At 43.6% G+C, this 13,383-nt stretch overlaps 1 protein-coding gene across 1 annotated transcript; it reads left to right on the plus strand.

The window, feature by feature from the left end:
* The first annotated feature begins 2,189 nt into the window (after positions 1–2,189).
* LOC123504639 lies at positions 2,190–10,154 on the plus strand. Its single transcript, XM_045255351.1, has 3 exons — positions 2,190–6,131; positions 6,726–8,980; positions 9,105–10,154. The coding sequence occupies exons 1-3, from the start codon at positions 2,190–2,192 to the stop codon at positions 9,604–9,606; spliced, it is 6,699 nt and encodes a 2,232-aa protein (XP_045111286.1). The 3' UTR covers positions 9,607–10,154.
* Positions 10,155–13,383: the final 3,229 nt, after the last annotated feature.

Consider the following 13,383-nt stretch of genomic DNA (forward strand, 5'->3'; position numbering starts at 1 on the left):
TACTACTACTACTACTACTACTACTACTACTACTACTACTACTACTATGAGTACTATATCTACATCTCAAGCAATTTATCTATCTACGTATGTCTATCTACCTACCTACTACTATATAAATACATTCTACCATTATTTATTACCATTACAGCCTTCCACTACCACCATTACTAACATTGTCCTGCACTACTATCACCAGCAACACCACTTTCCTTCACCACTATTAATTCATTATCCACAGCACAATCCGCTCTCCTCTTCCATCAATATCACCTTTGCTTCCTCCACTCTCTTCTACAGCTTCACGTGTCATGCCCTGCTTAGAGGACTGTTGATAAATAATACGCGAGGTTCATCTTGTACATTCTCCTCTTTTTATACGCATTTAAAGATAGGGCGGGGTTCGTCTTACAATGATGGTTTAATGGGCAAGGTGTGGAGAGTGGTAAGCGCAAAGTGAATGATCCGAGGAGGCAGGTTGAATGTGTGTTTGGGATAAAAGAAAAAAAAAAACGATGCTTCATAGATCTTGGGTGTTTATTGATCGAAGGACGCTTCATAAATCCTGACTGTGTTCCGGAGAAACGCTTCATAGGTCCTTAAGGTGTTGAGTCACCTCCTTCCCTTCCTAAAACAATGTCTGAATTCTTGCTTCTCGTACGTACCTGCTATATACATTCTTCTAGTAAAGTATATAAAATTCTAAAGGCAGTCTTTGGTTCATCTATTCCTTGGAACAGTTGAGTCAGTAGAAGTTATTAACCTTTTTACAGCTGTTAGCACTGAAATAATTGTTTACATGTAGACACAGGAGGGAGAAGAAAGAAGACTCGATGTTAACTTTTCTACTGTACAGAATGATTTGCGATAGCTTAGCATAGAAAGGTTGGCTGATGTTGCACGTATTGAAGAGAATTTTTTTGTCTAGAAGTGAAAAAGTTAATGCTGTAGCTATTGACTCTTTACAATGATTTATTGATATCATAAGCAAAGAGAAAAAAAATAAGAATACAAATAGTGAATGTGATATTTTGTAATGGTTAAAATGTCTCAGAAGATCAAAACAAGACAGGTTTGTGTGTGTGTGTGTGTGTGTGTGTGTGTGTGTGTGTGTGTGTAGAAATTTTAATATCTTTTCTTGTCTCTAAAATGTTTATGTACGCCAATGTAACGTATTTACTTCTACACACACACACACACACACACACACACACACACACACACACACAAACCTGTCTTGTTTTGAGCCTCTGAAACGCCAACACTCATCCCGTCCTCCCCCTCACCTTCCTCTTCTTCATTCCCTCCCCCCAAACCCTTTATCCCGTATCATCTCTCTCTCCCTCTCTCAACTTAATAACCGGTTGCACTCACAAGTCTACCTTATTCCTCTCACTTACATATACACCCCCCCACCTCCCTCTCTCACCAAACTCTCTCACTTTTATTCTTTATACTCTCTCACCTCTCCATGATCTTACTTTTTTTTTGTTGTTGTTTCATGATCTCTCTCTCTCTCTCTCTCTCTCTCTCTCTCTCTCTCTCTCTCTCTCTCTCTCTCTTCGTCATCATTCTGTGAGCCCACTTACTTCTTTTGTTTTGTTCTTGTGCTTGTTCTTGTTCTTGTTTTTGTTCTTCTTGTTGTTCTTCACCTATTGCATTTCTTCTGAAACACAATAACACAATACATCAGCCTCTTTAGCTTTCAATGATCTTCGTCTTTTTTTTTTTTTTATTCTCACGTAAACACTTATCTGGAAAAATAAAAAATCATCTTCATTCTTTTCACTGCAGTTTCTAATTCTACTTCTCATTCTTCTTTAGACATTTCTAAAGTGGTTACCCATCTGTCCTACAAGGTTTTATCCTTCCATCAAACTTCATGGTCTTTTGCTTCTGCTAATCTTGCTTTGTTTACGTCACAAGTGTCTATGCGCAATGTTGTCGCTGCATCATAAGGCGGCATACAAAATACATATGTTTTTCATTCAAATAGTGGATGACTAGCTGAGATATTAATATTTTTCTTATAATTATAATTGCGTGTTTTGCATATCAGAGAGACACTTACTCAACTTCTGTCGACATTAAATCTTCCATCCCTTTCCTAAATGCACCTCTCTGATATTTGCTAATGCACACATTATCGCAGCTACACTTTCTAATCCTCCTGGCACTTCTCATTTCAGATGGGCGGGAAAGCTCGGTGGAGGAAGCTGCAGCGCGTGGTGGGATGCTTGCCACAAGGCCCCCACGCGTCTGTCGACAAGCCCCGGCAGCGACGGGAGAGGGCACGCACCAGGGACGCCAAGAGGAGGAGGCTGGGCGAGGATGGGGAGGAGAATGCAGACACCATACTGATCGGAAGCAAAAAGGAAATAAAAAAGGAGGATGAGGAGCATAAAGCGTGTGAGAATAAGAACGAGAATGATAAAGAAGCAGATAAGCCACACCTTGAACAAGAAAAGGAGCTTGAAGATAAGATCAAGACGGAGATCAATGATACGGATAATAGCTCCTACAGTGAGAAAAAGGTCCAAGAGGCAATGGAACAGCGGGCAGGGGTGTGGACGGCTTCCCCTAACGGATGGGTCTTTCGGCCCCTGAGCGACACCACTTTGGAAGAAGAACTGAGAAAGGCCCAGGAGGAAGAGGACGAAAATGGGAAGAGGGATCGAATACACGAGAACGGACAGCGAGTCGCTAAGTTCTTCCTATCAGACGATGAGAGTGACAGCGACACGGCGATTTTCATAGATGCCTACCAACCCGTGGCTCCTGAAGACAAGGACTCTCAATCGTCTGAGGCACCCGTCACATCTCCGTGCCACAGTGAGGCGCTGCAGCGTGATGGCCTCTTAGAGAATTCCTCGGGGTTCCTCGTGCAATCCCAAGTGCAAGTCCCTCTAGAGGCCGAGGACGTAGAGCTGGTATTGGCAGATGCGATCGAAGAAGATGAAATCTCAGAGACCGTGGATCCGCTTGCCAAAATCAGCACCATGGAGGCCGTGGTGACCGATTGTATGCGCCAAGATTCCCAGATGGCCGTTCTCCCATCGAGGTTTTTAGAGGCTGAAACGGCGTCTGATCAGACAAGCACGGATCTTTCCATCGAATCAGCTGCAAACTCTGTCAACAAGCAGTTACCATGCCTAAATAAGACGGATGCAGCAACGAGCAGCGGATCAACAGAGGATAGAGACTGCATAAAAAGTGAATCGGCAGACGGCCAGGTCGGGGTGAGCACGATGAAGAAAGAAGTGGAGAGGGAGGCTGATGCCGCTCAGGACACCTTTCACCAAGAAGCAGACACTGAGTCGCACTCCACGCCTGATATCCCCACTTCCAAGGAACAGGTCCAACTTGCCATGATCACTGAAGCGACCATTGAAAACTCTTCTCTTCCAAAGCCAGATTCGGGGAAGGAAGTCGTGGACGCCCACGATACAAGAGGCGACAATGAGGCCGAGAACCTCTTCTTTAGTCTGTATCCTGAGTACCACCCAGGTGAACCTGAGGAAAATGATTCTCGGAGTCCTTGTGATGTGGCACAGGACATTGAGGACAGCGTGGATGTTGCCTCTCAGAAGGTCAATGATCAAGACGGACAAGAACATCCTAAAGACTTCCAAGAGATCTGCGATGCATCACAAACTGCCAACCTCGCTCAGGACTCCTCCAGTGATGATTCACCAACCAGTGTTGTGGATCCTGTGGCAACTTCCACCCCTGAGATCGTGCCTAGGACAATTCTACACAAATCTGACAGCTTTCACCGTGACTTGCATCAGCTTGAATCTTCTGCGTCCTGTCAAGGAGGGCTGGAGGAAGCCGGGGCGGAGGCGGGGCAAGACGCATTAGAATTGGAGAGCAGACTTGAAAGCGAGCGGGCCCGACAGACACTGGTGGGTAAGGCGCGTGAGTGGATCAAAGGCGTGGCTAGAATGGGCGCTACAAAAAGAGTAGACTCTTCCTATGGGAATCAGCCCATTTTGGAAGCCACGGAAGACACTTGCTCCCATTCAGTTGGAGAGACAGATGATGATAATGAGGTTTTCACGGTGCCCGCCGATACTTTGGATGGTAACTCCACTGAGGTACTCGCGGAACTTGAATCAAGTGAGGATGTGAAGGTTTTCGACATGCCAAAAGAGGATCAAGAGGCTTGCTTCACTCCTGATGAAGATGAAAACGACATCCCTGAGTCTGGCACAAATTTAAGTACTCAGCAGATACCCCAGGGAAATACGGGCCTTCAGTCATCCTCCACGTGGGATTCGTGGAGATGTTCCCCTCCTGACAGAGGCGTGCTGGAGGATGATGCACGTGTCCAAGATGCAAAAGAATCATCTACTCTGGACATACATACAAAAGCTACTGCTGAAGTGAGTGAAGACCTGAATTTTGATGAAGAAGGCAGCCACTCAACCGGCGAGGACTGGAACGCCACTCAGCAGAACATCACGCAACTCTCCCCAGGCGTAGGAGATGTAATAGATCACTACCCGCCAGAGGAAAAGGTACACTATTCCTCACCTGCTAATGAGGAGCAGGATTACTTCACGCCTGGCATGGACGTGGAAGATAATTTAAAGGCTATTCACGACGGGAATATCTACCTGCAGCCACCAGCTACTCAGACACTGCAAGCTTGTTACCCTCTGCCGGATCCCGTGGTCTTCCCCTCAGCCTTTGAAGACTCTTACGATGGTCCCACACCTGCTGACTATCACACGCCTTATCCCAAACCTATACATGACTCAGGTCTTCATGAAACACCTGAAGAGGAGGTGAGCACTCCTTATACACCCGTTGAAGAGCTTAAAATTATCTGTTCATCCGTTGAGCTCCTCCAGGCTCAGTACACACATGAAAAGGGCTCTGCAATTCATGACTTACTTGCTAAGAGGCTGCAAACTCACCACACACCTGAAGATGAGAGCATAATTCATGACAGCCCTGCAAAAGAACAAGAGGCTTACAACACACCTGACAATAAAGATATGGAACAAAATTACACACCTGCAAATACGGAGACATGCTATACATTTAGCGAGGAATACAGCTCTTACCACACACCTGCAGAGAAACAAGGTACCTGTATATATATAGGAGGAATGAACTATGATAACACACCAACGAAAGGATCTACTACCTACAAACCTGCTGAGGAAAAAGACGGTGATTACATATCAAAAGAAGAAGAGGAAGAAGCTCAGTTGTCTCATTACACACCTGCAGAAGAACAAGAAAATTTGAACACACCAGAAAGAGAAGAGTCAGTGCATCATTACGCACGTGTGGAAGGAGAAAAGTTTCAACACGTATCTGAAGAAGAAGAAGAAGAAAAGGGTTATCACACACCTGCTGAGGAGCACTGGACACATTACACACCTGCAGATGAGCAGTACACTTGTTGCACACCTACCGATGAGATTAATGGATTTTCCACATCTGCTGAGGACGGAGAGGCCATCCACACACCTGTAAATGAGCCAAATGCCTATTACGAAACTGCAGAAGAGGATATAATTCATTGCGAACCTGATGAGGAGAGCTTTGCACGTGATGAAGAGCAGGAGAGTCACAACACACCGCACATAACACACAGCACTGATAAAGAGGCTGGTACAGAGTCAAATGTCATTAACGAACCTACGGAGGCGAACCTACTTCATTCCACTTCTGATAATAAACTGTCCACACCTGCTGAGAGAGATGAAGATGCACACACTCCTAGCAACGACTATAACACACCTGACACATGTGCTCCTGACGAGGGCGTGACTCTTGACACACGTGACACTGACCTTGAATCACATTACATACCTGACAGTCACCTTGAGACCCGACAGGAGGAGAAAGAAGAGGAGAAGGAGGAGGAGGAAGAGGAGGAGGAGAAAGAAAATGAGGAGAAAGGAGAGAATATAGCAGAAAAGAGGGTGGAAGATGAAGACAACAAAGATGAAGAAGGAAGAGATGATTACTTTGAGATGAATAGGGAGAGAACTGAAAGTGAGAGAGGAGAGAAAGATAGTGAGGGAGAGGAAAAAAATGATAGTGAGAAGGAGGAAAGGAAAAACAGGGGGAGAGAAGGGAGAAAAGATAGCGAAAGAGAAGAAAGAGCCGATAGTAAAGGGGAAGAAAGAGGAGATAGTGGGGGAGGGAGGCAAAGATAGTCATAGAGAGGAAAGAAAAGAAGGCGAGGGAGAAGAAAGGAAGAATAGTGAAAGAAATGAAAGGAAAGATAGTGACAAGGAGAGAAAAGATAATGAGAATGAAGGAAGGAAGGAGAATGAAAGGAAGGAGAGGAAAGACAGTGAAAGGGAGGAAAAGGAAGAAGATAGAGAGAAGGAAAGAAAGGATAATGAAAAGGAAGGAAAGAAGGAAAATAGGATGAAAGAAAGAAAAGATAGTGAAAGGGAAGAAAAGAAAGAAGATACGAGGAAGGAAAGCAAGGATAGTGAAAGGGAAGAAAAGAGGAAGATAGGAGGAAGGAAAGGAAGGATAGTGAAAAGGAAGAAAAGGAGGAAGATAGGAGGAAAGAAAGGAAGGACAGTGATAGGGAAGAAAAGAAAGCAGATAGGAGGAAGGAAAGGAAGGACAGTGAGAAGGAGGAAATGGTAGATATTGAAAGAGAAGACAACATTGAGAGGGAAGAAAGAGAGGTCAATGTGAATGAGAGGAGGAGGAACAGTGGCGAGGAAAGAAGAGGTGTCGCTGAGATGGAGAAGAGGAGACCGAGTGATTGGGAATGGAGGAAGAACAGTGGAGGCGAGGAGAGGAGGAACAGTGATTGGGAGAAGAGGAGGAATGAGAGGAAAAGGAAGGAGTCTAAGGAGGGAAAGAAACAAAGTGAGACAGAAGGAAGCACTGAGGAACACACAGCAACACAGGCAGCCTCTGCCACGGGTGAGGCTGCAGGCGTACTTGGCGCTCCCGTGACGAGTGGAGCACAGTCTGCTGCCGCTACACTTGATTCCCATACAGCTAGTGAGGATGTGGGCGCCTCTAGGCTCACAGTGCTCTCGAATCCTTCAGAAGGAGTCATTTCTGACCACACAGATGTTCCTCAGCGCGGGTTTCGCGGAGGAAGGGAGAAAAACAACAGAGAACTCAAATCCCATCAGAAACACGGCAAGGCCAGACACCAGCATACAAGTACCGACAATGGTGACGCCGGTGGCAAAGCCTCGGTCGGAGATGAGTATGCAGAAGATGCCAAAAGAGAAGACAAGAGCGCGAACAAGAGAAGGCGAAACCGACGAAACAAAGGGAAATATCACGGGGAGCAGGAAACAGGTATTACTCATCCACAATCGGCCACTGGACGCGACTGGACTCCATCGCGGAATGCAGAAGCAAAATTTTTCTCTCACGGTGGCTCCTGGGAAATGGAAGTCTCTCATGAGAGAGATATTCATTACCAAAATAAGGAATATCACTCACAGCGACAAGAATCCTGCTCTCCAAGGGAAAACTTCCCAAGGGAAAATTCTGGTACCTCTGCTTTCTTTCAAAAGCCAACGGTTCCCCACCAGGGGGATATTGTTGCCACTTCAGGATCCTGCAAGAGATCAAATAAGAATGTCCCATATCAGAAAAAGCAACAACAAGCAAACTACAAGGACAAGTTTTCTGAATGCCAAAGAGAAAGTTACCGGCGTGTTGAGAGGCTTTCTGAGGAGCAAAAGGCTGAGGGGGCAGGGGAATTTGCTGTGCCAGGGTCACTAGGCTCACCCGGCAGCACGGGATATCAGAATGGCGAAAGAAGGCGAAACAAAGGGAATGAGAAGGGTTCCCGAAGATGCGAATATGGAGAAGATATCCTTCAAGAAAAGTTCGCTCCGGAAGGAGGAGAGAGTGTTGAGAAGCCTCCTCTAGCGAAAATCTGGAGCCCCAGAATCGAACGGAAGGATAAGAAGGACAGTAGAAAAGAAAGAAGAGAGAGGAAGGTCTTCGATAAATATGGAGAAGAATTAAAGAAAGGAGTAAGCGGGACGCCAGGGAGAGGTAGCGCCTCGCACTCACGCCCACCACTCCTGGAAACTCCTGTGGAGGGAGTTACTCCTTCCGGGGCACAAAAAAGAGAAGTGAAGCCTTCGTCTGGCTCATTGTTGGGTTCACCACCACCACCACCACCACCATCCTGCACCACGACAAAGCTGAGATACCCAGAGGCACTCTCACAGCCTCTCTCACCGCCACCATCCCCGCCGCTGAACAAAGCTCGTGAGATGAAAGAGAAAACCAAACCTACTTCAGGTGAGATGGAAAAAATCAAGGAAGCTTACCTTACTTCTGACCCTCCGTCTTATGCCAGAAAGGCAGCATCTCAATCTGTCATGTACACAATACCTGAAACAGCGCCTGTTTCGCCCCAGCAGACTGAGAAAGGCGCGCCAAACCCGCAGAGCAGCAAATTAAGTCAGGATCGGCCACAGTGCACTCCGAAATCTTCCTCCCATAAAGACACATCAGAGCATCAAGCGCCTGACCAGACAAAGAGTCCAGTAAGTCAAGACGGAAAACAAACTCGAGGTTCCTCGTGTAAGAGTCCTCCTCCACCCTCCTGCCACGCCTCCCACTCACCCAAACAGCAATCCACTTCGTCTACTGTTGACCCACAGACTTCACACGAGAAATTGACATCAGCTTCTCATTCTTCTTTTCCACCTCTCGCGTCTCCCCCACCCTCACAACAAGAGTCGTTCAGAGATTTTGTTGGCACACCAATCTCGAAGTCTCCCTTGAAGCTGAAGCCAGAAATTGACACATCGCAGAAAACAGACGCCGCAGAGGAGGAAATATCAACAGGGAAACCTAACGCAGGAAGTGAGAAGCCACCTGGTTCACCAGGAAGGCTCAGTGTAGCTCAAAGGATGAAGTTTCCTGAATTGCAAATAAGTGCCATAGAAACAAAAGCAGAAGAGAGTCACACAGATGCAGTGTCCCGTAAGACAGACGTGCCACAAGCAAGGTAAGTTTTTTTTTTTTCTCATCTCTTGCTCTATAACCTTTACTAAGAATCATTATATTTTCGAAGTGCTCATCAATACAATGTTGAAAATCATCTCCTAAAATTAATGTTTATCAACACGCAGCTCCACCATGGCAGCTAAACTCTCAGCAGAATCAAAGGAAGATGATGCTGGCTCTGCTTCACCCAGGCACGCATCACCCTTTGCAAGGACTATTTCCACACAGAAAATCGTCTCCAAGTTGCCCAGAGGATCAGAGGCATCTCCCCAGTCTCCTTCTCCTTCCCACTTGACCTCCAGTTCTTCCTCTTGCACCGACAGAATAGAATCTGATGCTCTCCAAACATCTGACAAATCGCTTCAAGAGGCAGTTTCGTCTCCACGACTGCGACAATCAGACATAGAGTTTGCAGCATCAGAGTCTCTCAGTGATTCCAAGTCTTGTGAGGGAGGACCTTCTGAGCCACAGTCCCCAAGTCAACTAGCTAAAGAGGACTGGACTGCCAGCGCATCTAAGCAGTCACAGCAAGGACACTCGTCTTCCCAGGAAGGCTTCCCGCAAAAGGAAGGATCGATGCCTCGCTCACGTGACACCAAGGTGATGAAAAAAAAGAGGCGACGTTAACTTGTTTCTCGCACAATGAAAGAAAACAATGTTCATATCCATGAGGGAGACACCACAGAGTGCAGCAACTACTACTAATATTATTGTTGTTGTTGCTTACGTTTCCACAATCACAATTCTTTTTGTCACGAAATTCTGACAACTTTTAGCATGACATTTATTTTGTAGACGAATATATACATTGTATCAAGTCACTTAGAGAACAATAAGGACATAACGCTGATGCCAATGACATAATTGATGTGTAAAATTGGCCATATGATGATACTTTTTAAGAGACTGCTTTATTACCGTTTCATAATCATTAAAAGTTCTTAGCAAAACGTTCCATTATGAATGACTCATTTAGTTTTGGAGATGTCTTGACGCTCTTCTTTTTGAAATAGTTTGTCTTCAAATTATAAGACAAAAGCAATTGTAATCATGTTGCTTGCATATGTGTCAAAGGTTTGTTTATCATCATACACGTCTGTTTTTCTTTCAAAAAAATGTATTGTTTTCTGGATGCATGTATGTCTATTTGCCATTCAATAAAATGATATCCAGCATGCTTCACTGTCCGAATTCTCAAATGTCTCGCCATCTTATCTCATCTTCCAACAGGTTGCTCTGGAAGTAACTGGTTTTCAAGAGCGTTTTCTTGATTCTAGTAATAATTCGATAAGGATTACGTAACCAGATAGATAAACACATATATGAACACGACTTTAGTTTGTGTAGCTCTTGATAACAGTTCCTATATCAAAATAAAACGTTTCAAGATACAGACCCTGAGCTTTAGCAAACTGTACTATGAGTTCACCCCACCTATACAAGACTCATTTCGCTCACAGCCTGACTCATGAACTCAGGCAAAGTTTTATGCTGGGTAATGCGTGCAGGTCTTGTCAGGTTATAGTGTGTTAAGGATCATGTATCACAAAAGTGTTCTCTTCCTATCGAATTTGATCTTCACGAGCCGAGCTTGCTGATGATGGAAAAGTGAGAGAGAGAGAGAGAGAGAGAGAGAGAGAGAGAGAGAGAGAGAGACCGTGTGTGTGTTGGAACGTGTGGAGGAAGGGAACAAGAGGAGTGCAGAGGTAGATGTGAGGATAGAGATGACTAAAGAATGTGAGAAGAATTAGAAGAAAGTGGAAGCTTAGGAACGAATACAGACTAAAACTCGGTAACATGAGCACAGGAGATATAGAGAGCGGTAACTGAGAATGTAACAAGGGGGTACTTTCTCTTCAGCCCTGGCCAGCTAAGGAATGGCCACAAACTGACATGTCTGCCTTAATGACCCTTGTGCAGTCAATAGGCATTATGCCCAAGCCTTTCCTTTCATGCATTACGTAGGCCTAAATGAAATTAATACGTTTATCACCAGTTTTATTTTATTTTCTTGACACATAAATACTATAATCAATACCATTAATGAATATCAATTATCGGGAATTAAATAAGGATTAATCACCAAATCGGGAATGCCTTGTCAGCGCTGCTCATGGATCGAACAGGACCATTTCAGCACCAGCTCTCTCTGTGGTCAAACAGGTCCAGAGGTGCCAGATGCAGGGAAATTTCTTTGTTTTAGAGAAATCTTGACTATGACAGGGAAGAAAATCGCTAAAAAGGGAAAATTATGGAGAGAAATATTAGCTTTTACGTTTTTTGCCCCTGAATGTGAATAAATCATTTCATGTTTTGACCCTGAATATGTATAAATAATTTAGTGTTTTGTATAATCTTAATTCCTAAACGTAAGAAATAAGGAAGTTCTAGGTTGAAAAGGGAAATTTTAGCTTGCATGCAGGTAAATATTGGCTAGTCGATCTGGCAGCTCTGAACAGGTCAGTTAGTGCGCCAAGCTGCGGGTGTGTGGAGGCACAGTACTGCTCCGCGCTGCCGGTGAGATTTATATTTCCTGTTTTGTTGATGTATTAAGGAAGTAGTTGTTCTCAATTGTTACAGAATGTAGAAGTCCTTTGTGATTAGTATAAGTTTGTTATAGTCTCCAAATTAATGTAAAGCATGTTTGTTAGGTATTAGGTCCTGCCACGATGCCCGAGGTGGACAGCCTGCAGCTACAGCTAGGTTTCCTGACTTCAGTGAAACTGTTGACATGTGTGCATGGATATCATAAAACCAAGTAAGATGTTAAGTATTATTATGTGAAGGTGGCTTATATGTTTAGGACCAAGAAATATTACACTGGTAAGACTTTCGCTCGGTTATTTCGAAGCTTCACGGACTTGAAACCCATATTAGCCATGTTCCAGATAAATGCTAATTGTCAAAGCATGACAGATACCAAGGAACGGATTTTCAAACATTCGTAGCGCCTACCTCGATCACCTTATCGCCAATGTTACCATAATTCTCCCTTAACTCGCTTAAGATGTATGTCCGAAAGACCTTGGAGCTAGGTTTACAGTTCCCAGACCATGCATAGTTGTTCGTATGATTAACCCCTTTAGTACTAGGAAGCATGCTTACCATGAGTTTTGTGTACGATTAGACGATTTTATTGACATTAGGAAGGGTTTATGTGGGTCAGGTTTATGTCTACAGTCTTCACTATTCTAATCACCCCACATAAGTTTGTGAAACCATATAAATATTTTATATTTATATTATATATTTTAGTTTCTGATCTTTTATTTTGTGGAGTCTAGGCCCTTGCTATTTTCATCCGATATTTGTTACACCTTTACTTACCTGTTATTAGTTATATACTCTATACTCTTGTCTTTATTTAACTATATCTTATTTTCTCTGCCATTTTTCTTTCGTTTATTAACTTGTAATTTTATTCACATTACCTTCATGTCAGTGGATTTTTTTTTTTTTTTTAGTTCTTTCTTTATCCTTTCATTCACCTTTTTGTTTCATTCACTAGTTCATTCACAGCCTCTACAACTTTAGTCATCTCAGTTTTATGTAGTTTTTCCTCGTGTGATAACTTCTACTACGTAAGCTTCTTATGATGTGACTGGTTTATTCACATAGAAACAATTGATTTAAGAGATATATTTATTTACATGGAAACAATTATTATAAGAGATATAAGAGATGGAAACAATTAATATATGTTTGAGATTCAACTAAGTGACACACGAACAACTTATCTCTGAAACTTACCAAACTGCCACTTATGGTGAGAAGAGAACTTAAAAAGAGGGAAACAATAATATTAAGAGCTGATAGGGATTGGAGCAAGTGGCGCACGCACAATTTGTTAAACCAGGATCTCACCACAGCGCCAATATAGTGCAGAGGTGGCTAAAGCCGCGGTTACACTAGTCAACCTAAACCTTGGATCCTGTCAGTTTTGTTGGATTTGGTCCAATGTTTGACGGAATCCTTGGTGAGACGAGAGTCAGAGATACGGTTGGTTTTGTCCAAAGACGAACATCCAAAAGATAAACAACCGACGAACTATATTATTTGACAAGGAAATTTACAATATATAGAAAGAAAAAAACTCGGGAACATTAAATTTTTGTTTAAGACATGTTTAAATACAAAAAAAAAAGCATTGAAATAGGACTAGAAGAGTAATGTTATTAAATATTATTAATCGCCTAATTCTCATTTGACTACCATTGTTTTGGCTCCATTTTCAAGTACGCCGCTGCTTTGTGTCGCCACCTCGTCTCAATGGAGTGGCCTTGTGAGGTTATTTACTCCCTCTTAGAGAGAGTGAGAACCCAAGAAGTTCTATGGAACGTGAAGCACAAAGATTACACGAAAAAGGTGCTGAAATGAGCCATCTGGACCGAAATCTGCAAGGAT

Source organism: Portunus trituberculatus, chromosome 16 (genome assembly GCF_017591435.1).
Source record: "Portunus trituberculatus isolate SZX2019 chromosome 16, ASM1759143v1, whole genome shotgun sequence".
Classification (NCBI taxonomy): Eukaryota; Metazoa; Arthropoda; class Malacostraca; order Decapoda; family Portunidae; genus Portunus; species Portunus trituberculatus.